This window comes from Diadema setosum, chromosome 1, assembly GCF_964275005.1.
Source record: "Diadema setosum chromosome 1, eeDiaSeto1, whole genome shotgun sequence".
Lineage (NCBI taxonomy): Eukaryota > Metazoa > Echinodermata > Echinoidea > Diadematoida > Diadematidae > Diadema > Diadema setosum.
The window spans coordinates 49,301,880-49,318,552 of record NC_092685.1 but is presented as its reverse complement, the minus strand read 5'-3'; the positions used below and the strand labels follow the sequence as shown (position 1 = coordinate 49,318,552).

The 16,673-nt window shown below is 39.3% G+C and overlaps 1 protein-coding gene across 1 annotated transcript in view; it reads left to right on the top strand.

Moving 5' to 3' along the window:
• LOC140231704 (dynein axonemal heavy chain 6-like) overlaps positions 1–16,673 on the top strand; it is an 87,917-nt gene that overhangs the window by 50,899 nt on the left and 20,345 nt on the right. Inside the window, exons 52-69 of the mRNA XM_072311861.1 lie at positions 1,985–2,073; positions 2,747–2,966; positions 3,642–3,812; positions 4,475–4,642; positions 5,126–5,404; positions 5,934–6,095; positions 6,785–6,991; positions 7,484–7,665; positions 8,318–8,426; positions 9,004–9,129; positions 9,728–9,982; positions 10,702–10,833; positions 12,760–12,855; positions 13,539–13,679; positions 14,158–14,373; positions 15,015–15,133; positions 15,889–16,000; positions 16,423–16,544. Coding sequence (XP_072167962.1) covers positions 1,985–2,073; positions 2,747–2,966; positions 3,642–3,812; positions 4,475–4,642; positions 5,126–5,404; positions 5,934–6,095; positions 6,785–6,991; positions 7,484–7,665; positions 8,318–8,426; positions 9,004–9,129; positions 9,728–9,982; positions 10,702–10,833; positions 12,760–12,855; positions 13,539–13,679; positions 14,158–14,373; positions 15,015–15,133; positions 15,889–16,000; positions 16,423–16,544 — 2,906 coding nt within the window. The remainder of the gene's footprint in view (positions 1–1,984; positions 2,074–2,746; positions 2,967–3,641; positions 3,813–4,474; positions 4,643–5,125; positions 5,405–5,933; positions 6,096–6,784; positions 6,992–7,483; positions 7,666–8,317; positions 8,427–9,003; positions 9,130–9,727; positions 9,983–10,701; positions 10,834–12,759; positions 12,856–13,538; positions 13,680–14,157; positions 14,374–15,014; positions 15,134–15,888; positions 16,001–16,422; positions 16,545–16,673) is intronic.

The window sequence follows — 16,673 nt, the reverse complement described above, 5'->3', positions numbered from 1 at the left end:
ACTCAGCTGAAGAATTTGTTTGTTTGTTTGTTTTTTATGCCTCCGCCACGAAGTGGTGCCGGAGGCATTATGTTTTCGGGTTGTCCGTCCGTCCGTACGTACGTCCGTACGTACGTCCGTACGTCCGTACGTCCGTACGTCCGTCCGCTTTCGTTTACGCGATAACTTGAGTAATATTTACTGGAATATTACCAAACTTGGTCCAAGTATGAAGTATGATGGGGCAACGATTTGATAAGATTTTGGGTGAAATCAGCTAAAGGTCAAAGGTCAAAGGTCAAGGTCAAATCATGAAATTGTATCCGTTTACGCGATAACTCAAGACTGTATGGAGCAAATTTCACCAAACTTTGTTGGAGGATGATGTATGATGGGACAATTACTTGATTAGTTTTTCAGTGAAATCGGACAGAGGTCAAAGGTCAAAGATCAAGGTCAAATCCTAAAATTTATCTGTTTATGTGATAACTCAAAACTGGATGAAGCAGCTTTCACCAAACTTGGTCCAAGGATGATGTATGATGGGACAATTAGTTGAGTAGATTCTAGTGACATTGACAAGAGGTCAAAGGTCAAAAGGTCAAGGTCAAATGCTAAAAATGTTGCTATTTCCCCCATATCTATGCAATGCCCGCAGTTATTTTCTTGAAACTTAGTGTAGACATGTACTACTGCGTAAGGATTCTCCAGAGAGAGTTTCATGTCATAAGGTCAAAGGTCAAAAGGTCAAAGGTTAGGTGAAAATGTTGCAATATCACTTTTCTCGCAAATGGTTCAATGTATCTTCATGGAACATGGTACATATGCATGTACTGACTGGCAGGGATTATCTAGGGAATTTAGGGGTCATGGGTCAATAGTCAGGGGTTCAAAGGTCAAGGTCAACTCCTCAAAATGTTACTACTGTATTTCCCTCATACATGTATACTAGTGATATGCAATGATTGCATTATTAGTTTTAAAAGTGTTTAATATATGTACATTTATTACTTGATGGAGATTCTCTTGGAAATTTCCAGCCAGAAGGTCAAAGGTCAGGTTTAAATGAAAAAAAAAAAAAATATTTTGTACTGTAATTACACTCTTTCTTCATACCTTGAAAATTATACTCAATGCATAAACTTATAATAAGGTCGGTCAGAAGTCAAGTAAAAATTTTCAATTCCCCAAATATGTGTACCTGCACTCTTTAATAGACAATTATAGCAAACCCAGTTCGTGGAAAGTGAACATTCAAGATATTTCTGACAAACCTGTTATTTCGATATTTTGCCAGTTATGTGAAACTGTCATCACACATTGTCAAGACATTGTACTATACACCTATTGGGAGAATCATGCATTATGGCGGAGGCATCAGTCGCCGTAGCGACATTTCTAGTTTAACTTCTAGGTTTTGTAGATGACAGTATAGTGGCTTTACACTAAATCTGAAAGTATTAATACCAATGCATTTTTATTTCTTTAAGTCTTGTCTATATGATGGGGTAACCTTGAATGACCTAAGACAAGTCTCAGATTTTAAATACCATGAGATGGTAATTACAAGTGACCAGTAATAATGAGCTGTACATATTTTTCTATTTACTGTAAAAGCAGAAATATTCACAGCATTAAATTTTCGAATGGAGCTGACAGCCTTTTCCGTGGCATAGAATTTTTGCAAATTGCCACTGGCATTCAGTGCAGATAGTATAGACAAGAACTTTTGTGTGTATTTTAATTTTGCGAATCATGGCTCTTCACGAGATTCGCAAAATTAAAATACACATGAAAATTTTTACAATAATAGTTTTTGAAAACCCAATTTTGAGTAGCTCTTTTGTTTATCTTAATTTGCAGAAAAGAGCATATTCAAACACAGACCAAAAAAGCAATATGAAACTACTTGAAAACTTTACAAAAACTTCCTGGGTCATATTTGTCATTATGCTCAAAGTAGACAGGTTCTTGTATCAAGAATCCTTTTCCTTCTCCTGTACAGAACATCCTTGATGTGACAGTAGTGGCTGCTTGTGCCCCCCTGGGAGGGGGACGGAATCCAGTCAGCCCCCGTCTCCTTAAACACTTCTGGTGAGTTAATGTCTTAGCATACACATCTATGACTTAGCCAACATGTTGAAATGTAATTCAGCCATGTGTCATCTCACATGCTACCTTCCAAGCATGTCCCTATAGTTCATTTTGATAAGAGTGCGCTCTCCTGTTTTTCTTTCCACAAAAGAAAACAATTTACATAATGTTGAATTTAGGAACTTGTTAAAAGTAAGGAGATTTGCTGAAAGAAATGCAAGCCTGCAAGAAGATTTTTTTTTTTTTGTCCTTGTAGAGCAAACATTGCTCAAGACTGGATTTTGAGTCTGTCGTCTGGGAGATATGCCCACACAGACTAATTGATCATGCATGCGTAATATATTTGGGCAAGATCCGAGGCAGGCACTTAATCATTGCACACTATGATTGCCATAATTAGCTGTGCTAGATAGCTTTTGTAGTTGTCATTTGACCTCCTGATTGTTGTTTGCATTCCAAAAAAGCTTGGCTTACAAAGAAGTTTAAAATGTATTTTGTTGTGTGTGCATGCCTCCTTTAACGTGAGCATGAGTCAGTTTCATCCCTTTGATAAAGACAGAAATGCACCACTCATTCATCGATCAATGGCCTGGCCATGTTTTAAGTGGTTTTACCATGTTTTAAAAGGATTTTACTCCCTCCTTTCTCTGTCTCTGCCCCGCCCACCTACCAGCATGCTGTCCCTGCCCCAGCCATCCACCCGGTCCCTGCAGCACATCTACCAGGTGGAGCTGGGTCGATTCCTGGAGAACAGGGACTTCCTACCCGATGTCAGGGAGCTCCTCAACCCCCTTGTCTCCGCCTCCATCGCCATCTACTACAAGATGTGTGCCAACATCCTCCCAACGCCTGCCAAGTCACACTATACCTTCAATTTGAGAGATCTGTCCAAGGTATGTGTATAATTCCCATTAAGGCTCTCAGAACCTCGACTCTTAACTCTCATGGACATCTCACACCGTACATTTGGCAGGTGATGATAATGGTGTTAATCCCTGGCCAGCCTTGAGTTTTCCTCAGGCTTGATTAGATGAAAGCCTTTTGCAATGTTTATCTTTTGCTTGTTCTGGAAGGAGTTCTCCTTGAGGGACTATGGCCACAACAAGGGAAGATGTTATTTTAAGCACATCTCACTCAGAAATGCGTACTTTTTAAACCCCCTGCCTTTAAACAGATCGCTGATTGGATGATGTGCTCAATCTGTAAATCACAAGACAATTCAGGACTCAAGATGGGTTTTTGAAATCAGTGAACTTAATTTTTCTTGTACAATTTTTCTTTTCTCAATCTATTACAATGAAACAATGTAGTAATGTAGATTTTCATGTGCCTCATCAGTATTGTGATGATTCCAATTATTGGAATGCTGTAATCTTCATTAGATATGAAAGCAGCTACAAAGATGTTAGGTTTGTATCTCAACAGAGGTTGTGCACACCATTAGAAGAATTAATTTTCATTGCTTCTTTGTGATCAAAAACTGAAAAGCATTATCTTTTAATGTCATAATGGCATACGTTTACTATATGAATGAATACTGGGGATGTCCATAATGGTCGTTTGTACAGGTGATTCAAGGCTTGCTGCTGGCCGATGAGTCCACTGTGACGTCCACTGACTCCGCTGCCCAGCTCTTGGCCCACGAAGCCATGCGGGTCTTCCATGACCGACTGGTGGATGATACTGACCGCATGAAGTTCTTTGAGTTCCTGGCTGATGACATGCACAACTACTTCAAGGTAAGTTGTGAGGGAAACTCTTTCGTGTATCTTCTAAACATTCAAGGCAGTCAATCTGTTGTGGGGCAATCAGAGAGCAAAATTAACCAGAGTTTACCTGTTGAATTGCACGGCATAACTCTCTATAAAGTAAAGTATGTCGCTGAATGGCTTCCCCTTAGACATACTTTAAGTTTCTGTTTATTTGCATATAATGTGATATACAATACTTTTTTTTTTTGAATTTATATATGCAGCAATGTTGTGTAATTGCCAAAATGAAAGAGTTTTTTTTTTATTTTTTTAATGATGATTTCAATTTCCAGTTGAATACACATTGCTCCAATCTTTTCATTATCCAACTTGAGCGCTGTAGACATGAACAAACTACATGATTCTTGCATTGAGTTGTTTCGTATTGCAACTGATTGGCAAATCATCCTTCATATGTTGATAAAGGGCAATTTGACAATCAGTTGCGATAAAAACTACACATGTATATTCTATCAGTGAAACCATATGAACCAATGCATGCATAATTCACTTTTCATAGTGTGAGGTTCTGTGTCAGGGACTTTTAAAGATTAATAACTCTTTACATGCAGTTTGTCTGAGATGATTAGTGAAGCTGAATGAAATGTCATTTGCTTGAAGCTGTGCATTGCAATCTGTTTGTGAATCAGGTGAAATGGTCAGCAGAGAAGCTGCGGGATGAGCCTTTCCTGTTTGGGGACTTCTTAGACCTGAACGTACCATCAGCACAGCGTATCTACAGACCAATCAATGACTATGACAAACTTGCCACCATCCTGGAGGAATACCTCGTCCGAATCAACTACACTGGAGGACAGGTAAGCCAGGATAAGCAGTGGCACAAAATGCTGTTCACTAGTCATCTTACTCTGGCTTGATTGAAAGCAGGGAATTTATTCATTTATTTTGTATATTGATTTTTTTAATAGAGCACTCTGTATTAACTTGTTATACACTCATGCAAATAACCATAGCTTGCAGTGGTACTGGCAATTGGCTAACTGTACCCAAACATGTCTGTTATTTCATTATATGAACCCACTTAGTTGAAACAATGCAATAGGCCAGCAGGAACAGATTGAAAGGATTATATGCTCTGTATTCATCAACAGCTGCTTTGAAATCACATGTGCCTCTTGATAAATAAAATTTAGTAAGAATTGATATGAAGATTATCAAAAATAAACATACTTAAATCTTGTCATGTCAAAATACAGAGACTATGATTTTTGTATTTGCGCCTTTCTACTGCTGAACCTACATTACGATAATGCTTTATATGTTTGTCTTCTCTGTCACAGCTTGTGTTCTTCCGCGAGGCACTGGAACACATCGTCAGGGCGGCCAGGGTGTTCCGCCAGCCGGGCGGTCACATGGTCCTGGTGGGACTGGACGGCACGGGCAAGTCCACCACCGTCCAGCTGGCCTGTCACGTGGCCGGCTGCGAGCTCTTCAAACTGATGCTGACCAGGGGCTACGGCCAGGCGGACTTCAGGGACGACCTGAAGAAGGTGTTCAGAAAGGCCGGAGTGCAGGGGGTCAACGTGGTCTTTCTCCTGACTGACAGTGACATCGTCAAGGTAACCATATGGGCGTGGCTTGATAGTCATGTGTGATAGTTACACTGTAAGCGACTCTACATCTGCCAGTCAGCAATGATAGAATTTGTCAGTTTGGTGTGGCCTGATTGTCAGGATGCTTCTTCATCATTCAAGTGATATATAATGATAGTGTTGTTTCTCTTTGTAAATAATAGCAATTCACAATGGAGTTTAAAATACATATTTCATTGTTTTCTATAAAAACAGTCTGAATGTTGATAGAAGATACTATGATAGTGTTTTGTCTATGTGTGTTTTAATTGCAAGCTTCCTATATTGACAGTTATGTATTATGGTGTGTATGGTGTTGATAACATTTACATTTCTCTGAAAAAAAAAAAAAAACACAACCAAAACACAGTCATAGTGATGAATATATTTATGTTTGAAATATGTGCTGTTTTAAATCTGTCTGTTAAGATTATCTTCAGAATTTCTTATGGGTTGAGTTTGAAATTTGTTTGAATACAAAGAACATCAAATCACTTTTTACTTTTTTTATGTCTAGGAATCCTTCCTGGAGGATATAAACTGTGTGCTGAACTCTGGAGAGGTTCCCGACCTCTTTGACAATGATGACATGGAGGCAATCATGATGGAGCTGAAGAGAGCTGCCCAGGATGCTGACATGCCTGACAACAGAGAGGCTGTCTATTCCTTCTTCATACAGGTCAGCACAAAAAACTCATGCCATCTTCTAGAAAGGGTCACAAACTGTTGGCCAGAGCTTTCCTTTTATAAGCCCTGTCAAGCATAGTTTGCCCTTACATGTACCGATGCTCTTCTACATGTACAGCATTCAGTCTCCCAAATAAAGATATGCAAGTTTCTAGTAAGCCTTGGAGCTCATGAAGCATTTTCAAAATCACTTGACTTTGAAACTCATCAGAGTCATAATTTGTTACATTAAAAGTTATCTCCATGGCTCTCCAATCTTAAGTAGGCTCGTTTGGCTTGAACAGTCTCAATATCTGTGGTGTAAACTGACTAAAATTGTTTATATTCGTAGTTGATTTTTATGTTGTCTATTTTTTGATAATTGTAAAGAGCTTTGAAACATGTTTGTCTTAGGCGCTTTATAAATTTTCCATATTATTATTATTATTATTACTAAAATCCTGTCAAACCACCATCCTGTCAGGGATGCTAATCTCTTAAGAATAAATGATGTTCATAGTCAAAAAAAAAAGAATAAAAAGTTAATCTTAAGTGCACTGACATGATGGCAATGTTGACACAGTATGCAGTTTTATAGCTGTAATAGTTTGCAGTCACCTTTAGAAAACTATTTATGAAGTCAACTAAAAATACAATATTAGCACTGGAGATTCTTCTAATTTTCCCGCCTCCTCCTTCCAGAGAGTGAAAACCAGGCTTCACGTTGTCCTGGCAACCAGTCCGGCAGGCGATGCCTTCCGGCAGCGTTGCCGTGCCAACCCCTCCCTGGTGAATTGCTGCACACTAGACTGGTACGATGAGTGGAGCACCGAGGCCATGCTGAGGGTGGCCCATGTCTTCCTCATGAGGGTTGACTTCAAAGGGATCACTGGTGACTCAGAACCACAGGTAAGAACTTGACAAATCCTGCGTAAGTTGGGGTGATTCTTGACTTTGTGTGTATAGGTGATTCTCTGAGGAAGCATTGGCGTGGATTTCAATTTTCTTGACTCAAATGTATATCATAGAACGTATTGGACTTGTATGTATACATCAGACATCAAAGCAGATCAGATGACACCATAGAATAGTTGGAATGTTCCGAGTGTACTCGGGACTAGTCTTCACCAGGTTATCCAGTTCATCCTTCCTATCGAAAGGACATTATTTGAAAACATCTACACGTAGTTTACATGACATCACTTTCAACCAGATGGTGATGAAAGGTGAATCATTTGTGTTAAGGGCAAGACTAGTACATTACCACTTTAACTGACTTCTCTTGTGGCAGAAATTGATGAAAGAGCTACATGTACATTGTACACAGACTAATAAAGCTAGAAAGATGTGTGGTAAGATAGTGAAAGTTGCCATCCACTTTTTCACCTTCCATAATGGCAGAAATTGAAGGAAAACATTGCCCAAGTGTGCGTGGGTGTCCATGGCGATGTGACCAAGGAGTCGGTGAGGTATTACAACGAGATGAGACGTCACTACTACACCACGCCCAGCAGCTACCTGGATCTCATCAGGCTCTACTCTAACATGCTGGGAGAACAGAAGGGTCACTTCATGAACAACAAGTGAGTCCAGGCAACAGGCCAAGGACTTGCCCTGTTTGTAACACACCATGTATTGCAGTTTGTGCTTTTGTTTGTGTTGTTTGGTGTCTTTTGCCATTTCTTCAAATGTACTCTCCCATCATATGTATTCATGATATTCGGTTTGCTAAAGGAATGGTGAGATGTACCTGTCAGATTTACATCAGTTCTTTTACAGGAAATAAAGTCCAGCATACATTGATATGTGTGAGTGATTAGTTGATTACAGGTGGAATTTGACAATTTGGCATAGTTTTCTAAGGTCACGATGTAAAAATGGACTGGTCAAAATCAGTGCTCTTCCATTCCACCTACCTCATAATGCAATGCAAAAAGAGCAGGAACAAACAAACAAACAAACAAACAAACAACTACAGAATATGCTAGCCTTCCTAGTTGAATTAGATTGTCCATCACACTTGTCACATTTCTAGGTGCGATATGTAGACAGAAAGAGTGAGAAAAAAAGAGGAAAACACAAACTCATGCAATATCTTCCTTTCGGTTATTCTCTTGTATGAAAGAGAGAACATTCCATTCTTACCCCCTGTGTGTAAAAATCATGTGAGTACCCCTATTACCCCTAGCATTCTAAGAAGTTGACAGCGAGTATCCTTTTTATTTTGCTCTACAGGAACCGTCTTGGGGTTGGTCTATCCAAGCTGGGTGAGGCTAACTCACTGGTGGATGCCATGCAGGATGAACTCGTGGCTCTAGGACCCAAGATTGAGGAGAAAGCTAAGGTCAGTGTCTTCTTCATTGCAAAATCTTTCTTGAGTGAGATGTCCCAACTCCAAATAAAGAAAGAAAAAGAAAAGAGTCCTCGCTTTAACAATAGCTGCTTTTAAGAGGCAGATGCATCAAAGGTCTTGGCTGTTACTGAAATCATTTGTTGCAGACATTTGTATCTAGAGTGATATTGTTGGGCAAGAGAATGTGATGCAAGCATATGCCAATTTTCAGTATTTCTGGTAATAATATCTGAAACTCCAGCAAAAGTACAAATTTTCACTCATAATGTGGAACCAGAAATTCTTGTGTGCATGAAACTTCTGCAAGGAGCCAGGACGCATGAAAGTGTTGTTTACACAATGCATTGAATGCCAGTGGCAATTTGCAACAGTTTCATGATGCAAAAACGGCCAACGGCTCCAATTCGCGAAAGTGTCAAGCCACAAACATTTTTAGCCTTATGGTATGTTTCATATTTAATCAGTTGAACACTCTCTTTTACTGTAAATGCTCTCTGTAAATGTTTCCTAGGTGTGTATCAGCTAAAGGAATAAGCATCAATTGAAACTTTCATTGTGTCTCCCACAGGATACTGAGCTCTTGCTGGAGCAGCTGTCCAAGGACCAGGAGGCCGTGGGACAGGTCAGGGAGATTGTGGAGCATGAAGAGTCCATCATGAAGAGGGAAGCCCAGATAGTCCAGGACTATGCCGATGTGAGTCATCAAAGGACCACAATCCCTTTTATTAGGAAATCGTTGATTCTATGGGGACAAAACAAGAAAACTCTTGGGTAGCCTAAAGTTTGCTGGTACAGTAATAGCCATACATTTATTCTGTCTACCAAAACACAGGAAATGAAGCTAAAAAAAAAAAGAAAACCAAACCTGCACTGATGGGGCATTGTAGAAAGTGTTGCAGTTTGTGAATTGAATGAGATCTGAAGAAACTGAGTGTACATCCTATATGCTGACTTTCTATTAATGTAAGTATATGACTTATCATCAAAGTCTCAGATCTTACATTTGTATGTTATCATCTACCAATAATACATCATAGTCTGCATACAGGAGAGCTTTTCAAAACGAGTGAATTTATAAACATCATCTTCTGTGTCTGCACTGATAGCCATGTCAAAGAATTTTCTTCGTCCAACCTTTGCTACACAAAAGAGCAATCAGAAAATGTTATATGTATTCTCAAATACAAACAAATATAAACAAAAAGTTATATAAAATAACAACACTAAGCAAACAAGCACACCAGATCTAGTCTCTGAATCTCCTATGTTGTGATTACCATTCGTCCCTTCAGCAAGCCCAGCGAGATCTGCAGTCTGTGATCCCAGCCCTGCAGGAGGCTATTGATGCCTTGGACTCTCTGGACAAGTCGGACATCTCAGAGATTCGCGTCTACGCCAAGCCCCCCACCCTGGTCACGCAGGTTTTCGCTGCTGTCTGCATCCTGTTCAGACAGAAGCCAGACTGGAGTACAGCGAAACATCTGCTGGCAGACCAGGGCTTCCTGAAGAAGATGGTCAACTTTGACAAAAACAATGTGCCAGATAAGGTTGGTTCTTTGTTTCTTGGTTTTTTTTTGGGTTTTTTTGTGTGTGTGTCATAATGACCTTTGTCCAGTTCCCCATTGCGGGAAATGTTTCACATAAATGGCAATAGAAGTTTAATTGTTGAACAGTCTGCAAAATTCAGACACTCTACCATCATGTGGATTCTGATGAGGAATGAAACAGTGAATTTGACTGTGTAAACTCTTTAATTGGTTTGAATATATACTTAAACATACCATACGCTTAAAGGTAGATACAAATCCTAAATTTTAAGAATGCTGTCTTGTAGAACCACTGCAGCAAGAAATTTTTGTGTAGGAAACTATATTCAAATTATTGCTGGAATATTATGTCTGTTGTGTAAGTTAGGAGCAGTCGATGTTTACTCATCTTGTTGAAACAAAATTAAGCTACAATATATTTTTATGTGGGCCATGCCACAAAGTCATACTGCAATGTTCAAGGACCTTAAAAACACATAAGATATGATCTGACATGGTCTAAAACAAGTATTGTTGCTGGTTCCATTTTCCAAGTGTTATTGTGTGACTGCTCTGTTATATTCATATACTTTCTTTTAAATGTAATCTCCATCTATCAGATTGTGACTTGATACAGCAAAATTTTGATAAAACAGGAAGTGTCTGTGACCCCTATGAGTTTATTTCTGCAAAGGTTTTGTGTTAAGTGACAGTTGCACATTTTGTCTTGGTTGGATTAGATTGGTCGTCAGCTGAAGAAGTACACCTCCCTACCAGACTTTGTCCCAGAGAAGGTGGGCCAGGTCTCTCTGGCCTGCAAGTCCATATGTCAGTGGGTCCTGGCCCTAGAACACTATGTGGAGGTCACAAAGGTAAGTGTAGCTATTGGTCATCTTAGATCTTAGAGAGTTTTTTTTTTTTTTTTTTACCTCCGCCAAGGGAGGAAGTTATGTTTTCATTACCATTTGTTTGTTTGTTTGTGTGCAAAATAACTCAAAAAGTAATGAACGGATTTGGATAAAACTTACAGAGAAGGTTGAAAATGGCACAAGTATCAGATGATTAAATTTTGGTAGTGATCCAGGAATTTTTGTGGATTTTATGAAGGATTTTCAATATTTTGGCAGGCAGGGTCAATGAACTTGGGAGTTCAAGCTGCGCATTTTTGAGGTTTTCATACGCGCCGTAAAGTGCGTGATCTAGTTTCTGCCAGGGCGAGGTGCGTGGCGCAGCTGGAAGTTGATGACGTAACAAAACTTATCTCTATGGTAGAACAAGATGAAACAAGGAAAAGTAGAAATTACGCGGTGCGTAATATATGTCCCCGCCGGAAGTAGCATTCAGTAGCAAAATGTACAATATAGGTAAAAAGATGAAGGTCAAATGTCCAAGAGGTCAAAGGTCAAAATTTTATGTAGAAGTTTTGAAGCCCTCACCTAGTGCCATCACATAAAGCAAACGGAATCGAAATCGGGTTAGAAATGGCGAAGGAGTAGCATTTTGTAGCCAATGTACAATATAGGTAAAAAAATCAAGGTCAAAGGTCAAAGAAGTCAAAGGTCAAAATTCTGTGTAGAAGTTTTGATGCCCTCACCTAGTGCCATCACATAAAGCAAACGGAATCAAAATCGGGTTACAAATGGCGAAGGAGTAGCATTTTGTAGGCAATGTACAATATAGGTCAAAAATCAAGGTCAAAGGTCAAAGAAGTCAAAGGTCAAAATTCTGTGTAGAAGTTTTGAAGCCCTCACCTAGTGCCATCATATAAGGCAAACGGAATCAAAATCGGGTTAGAAATGGCGAAGGAGTAGCATTTTGAAGCAAAATGTACAATATAGGTCAAAGGTCAAGGTCAAAGGTCACAACTGAAATTCTGTATAGAAGTTTCAAAGCTCCCATGTAGTGCTATCATATAAAGCAAACAGAATCAAAATCGGGTTAGAAATGGCGAAGGAGTAGCATTTTGAACATTTTGATCACACACGGACGCACACACGGACACACGGACGGACGGACGGACGGACGGACACACGGACACACACACGTACGGAGCCTGTTTCATAGTCCCCTGCTCGAACTCGTTCGGCGGGGACAATGAGCTGCTTGGCGGAGGTCTGCGCTCTCAGAGTGCTTCTCTAGTTTTTTAAAGAGTTTATGTACAAGTTGGCAGCAAAGTCCCAAGAACCAATCTTTTGAATCTGACAGAAATATTGAAAATAATAATCCTGGAGAAACAAGATGTTGTACTGCATTTTGATGTCCGTACAAAATTACATATTTTCTTCTTCCTCTTCTTTTTTTTTTCCAAAATAGGGATTTGCCGGATGCCTGTTAATTTCATTGTTGATTCCAAAATTCTGTATGAAAAGAATCTGTTGTTGAGGAACAGAATTTTAGCAGAGATGTACAATAAGTGATATGCATGTAATGATATAAGTACAGAGAATCTGCATATATGATTATGGTTGCAATTTGATTTCAAGAATCATCGCTGTGTGGTGGAAGGAATTCACACATGTAAACTGTACATTGTGCTTTACTATAATGCCCCCTCGTGTGAACAAGAAAGGCTGACTGACATCAAACACAATTCTCTACACTGAAATATAGAGCTACAGTTGTATTATTCTATGTATATTTTCCTTGAAAGTAACATGAACATTCCTTTATCACTTTTCTTGTGACTGTTTGTTCTCTCAGTTGGTTTTTAATAGTCAATGTGGGAGCTGATAATGTGATAAAATCACCGCCTCTTGGATGAGATCAGAATATTAATGTCAAACTTTGTGATTGGACAGATGGTGAAACCAAAGCAGAAGAGAGTGGAGGAGGCCAAAGATGCTCTGAACCTTGCCAAGGGAGGACTACGAGAGAAACAGGAGAGTCTGGCCAAGGTAAGACTAACCATCAGTCTTAGTGAGATGATCTAGATGAAAGAGAAGGAGATACATAGAGATAGTTTGAAAGGAAGATATGGAAAACTTCAAGAGGAAGAAAGATAGGAGAGATTTGCATTTAGAGATAGATAGATAGATAAAGAGACATAAAGGTGAAGATGGAGTAGATTGCGAGGAAAAAAAGAAAGAGAGATTTGCATGTAGAGATGGAGAGGTAGATGAAAAGGTAGATATGGGGTAGATTGAGAGAAAGAGAAAGATTTGCATGGAGAAATAGAGAGATAGATAGGAACTATGATATAGAGTAAATCAAGAAAAAGAGAGAGACTTGCATGTAGAGGTGGTATGCAAAGATAGATACATGTATAAAGGTAGATATGGAGTAGATTGAGAGAGAAAGAGATTTGCATGAGATACAGTATTCAAAGATAGATAGAAAGGTAGATTTGGAGAAAGAAAGAGAGATGTTTGCATGAGATATAATATGCAAAGATAGATAGAAAGGTAGATACAAGAGTAGATTGAGAGAAAAAAGAGAGAAAGAAGGAAGTAAACTACTTGAAAGTAATGATATGGAGAGGAGTGATGTAAGATGATTGATGCTCAGTAATAGTAGATATGATTCTATTTCATTCTACTTCATTTCTTGACTTATGACCTTTGAACCTCTGGTTCCGTAGATTCAAGAGCACCTGCGAGTCTTGCAGCAGCAGTACGATGACAGTGTGCACCAGAGAGAGTCGCTGAGGGAGAGGAAAGTCCTGACCACTCTCCGACTCAAGAGGGCGTCTGTTCTCATCTCAGCCCTCGCAGATGAAAAGGTAGCTTGGAATTCTTGTCTGCATTGTTCCCATCTGAACTCATATGTTTTGGCTAAGTTAAACAAACACAGTCATGTAATATTTTGAGTTGTTTCTCATTGTTATATTTGCAATGTTTGTACAAAAGGTAATAGAAGAAAGGATGACATCAATGTATGTCCATTCCATTTGTAAATGTCGAAGAACTGATAGTAACTGTTCAGGAGAACATTCTTGTTCATAGAAAAATGAGAGATGTATAAGATAGAGTACAAATATAGTAACATGTTCATTACAACATCATCAGTTACAGTCTGTGATGCAGTGCTGCATTTCAACCCAGTATCTTTGATTAACCAACTGATTGATGTTTGAGACATTTTCAGAAACACTCATGGTATGTTCTGAAATCTCTTTTTAATCTGACAAATATGGCTGACAACTGGATGCATCATATGCAATCATTAATGGCAGTAATGATTTGATGTTTGATTCTTAGATCCGCTGGGCGGAGTCGATGGATGATCTAGAAGGGAAGTTACAGGGCGTGGTGGGGGACACCCTGGTATCTGCCTCCAGCATCGCTTACCTGGGAGTCTTCACTGCCTCCTACCGCAGGGGGATGATCAACAAGTGGGTTGGGATGTGTCAGAGTAGGGAAATCCCCCTGTCACATGACTTCACCCTCATCAACTCCATGGCTGAACCAAACACGGCAAGTACCATAAACCCACTTTCTCTGTATTGGCTGAAAATTCATTAGAACTTTAGAAATAAGCTGCGAGGCTCCAACTGATTGATTCAAGTTGACTTATAGCCAAGTGGGTTGTTGTGTCTTGGCTTGTGTTCAGTTTCAACTCTCATGCAATCACAGCACTTTGAATGATACCTGCCTTTTGTTTTTACATGAGTGGAAAATTCTTTGAAGAGAAGAGAGCCTGACATCCAAAGACTAGGTATTATGGAGTCATGTTGTGTTGGTTATTTCAAAAGGTGACAAACTGCATCTTGAGTTGCAGGAGAGTAATATTATACATCAAGATTTTCTTCATATTTGCTTCTTTCAAATATTTCATCCAGAATTGCAATAATGGAACATGTAAAATATCTTGGGACAAAAAATTCATGGAGAACTTGAGATGCAGATGAAATTTAAATTTTTACTTGTTCTGTGTTTGTGTTGCAGTATGTATCTCATATGAGGATTAGTACACTTTTTAGAGCATACTCCAAACAATGTACAGACGTGATTTATGTTAAGGTGTCATTTATTCACTGAGGAATACAGAGTTAATCTGTTGAAATTAGTTGCAGTAATAATGAACTATTCATCACTCCCCTCTTTGTTCCAAACAGGTGAGGAAGTGGCACAATGAGGGCCTCCCACAGGACAGCCACTCCACAGAGAATGCCATCTTTGTCAAGAGAGGCCATCGCTGGCCCCTCATGATTGACCCTCAGGGCCAGGCAGAGAAGTGAGTCACACCTGTTCCATTTTTACTATCATCAGAGTGGGCATGGGGAGAGAGTGAGATTGATGAATTTAGGAGGGAAAAGGGTTCACATTGATTCTATCATTTTCTCAGCATTTTATGTCCTTATCCTCTGCAGACTCTGGGAAAACTTCTGGGCCCCATTTCATGAAAGATGTTAGGATGGCAACTCTTGCTGGAATGGCAACTTCCAATAGCAAAAACCAATCAGGAAGCTGGATTCTTGTCGTTAACATGACAATTGCCATTCCAGCAAGAGTTGCCATGAAATGGGACCCAGGACTGTATTCGTTTGTCATTAAATATCATCATGTAAGATGGAATGTGTCCAGTTTACTCTCAGAAAGCATCCCACCATCTGAGGACCCATACATTGTTATAACAGTGTTTGTTTGAGTCGCTTGCACACTAATTGGAACTTTCTCATTATGAAACAGTTTACGTGGGAGCAGTCGGTGAATGAATGACGTGTATATCAATGAGTTGAAGACAGGATGAGTTAAAAGATGGATGGATGGATGGATGGATTTACTTATAAATAATATATGTAGAGGATGCTCCATCAGCTAGATCTACACTGGAAATTTGAAATTTGACACTTGAAACTTGAAAAAGTTATGGTAATTAAGGCATGCAATACTCCTGTTCAGGAATATTCTATTTAGATTCAGTTAGTGGACAGGCATTGAAAAGACTACATGCGGAATTGTCAACCTATGACCTTTGACCTCTTGCAGATGGATCTGTGAAATGGAGGGAAACAGGTTGATGAAAGTTCAGGCCAATGACCCTAACTTTATCCGGGACATGGAGAGAGCCGTACGAGTGGGAGAACCTGTCTTGTTGGAGGTGAGTCACATATTCTTCTCTACAGGAACAAATCACATATTACCCAGTGCACATTATTCTTAACTATACAGAAATTATTAAGTTGACTTTTCTTGCCTAGTGATGTATATCACAGCTCTGACTCCTTTGTAGTCAGGAACCTGGTTTTTGCTGTATCAAAGTTCTTGGGGCAGGTCAACTTTTGTTGTAAAACATGAGAGCAAAATGATGGAACACTGCTGCAGCTGTACTTTAGAAGAAAAATCCAAACTTTATGAAAGGAATCGAGTATACAATGTAGTAACATGAGATTATGCCATAAGTCAAACAGACAATGACATGCTGTAAATTTATGTACTTTGCAGTGCCTTTCTGTTTTGTTCAGTCATTGAAAGCGATGAAGATTTATTGCTTTACTCCATAACTTTTCTGAATCCTTACAGAATGTGACAGAGGTTCTTGACCCCAGTCTCAAGCCCATCTTGCTGAAAGAATTTGTCAGACGTGGGGCACAAGATGTCATAAAGCTTGGAGACACAGAGATTGAATATAACCACAACTTCAGGTAAGCATTTCTATCAACTACATTCATTCGCATAAACTTATCACATTGAGCTTCTAATGATATGCAGAGGTGCAATGGTGTAGTGGGTTGCACACTATGCTGTAGATTTAGAGGTGTAGGGTTCAAGCA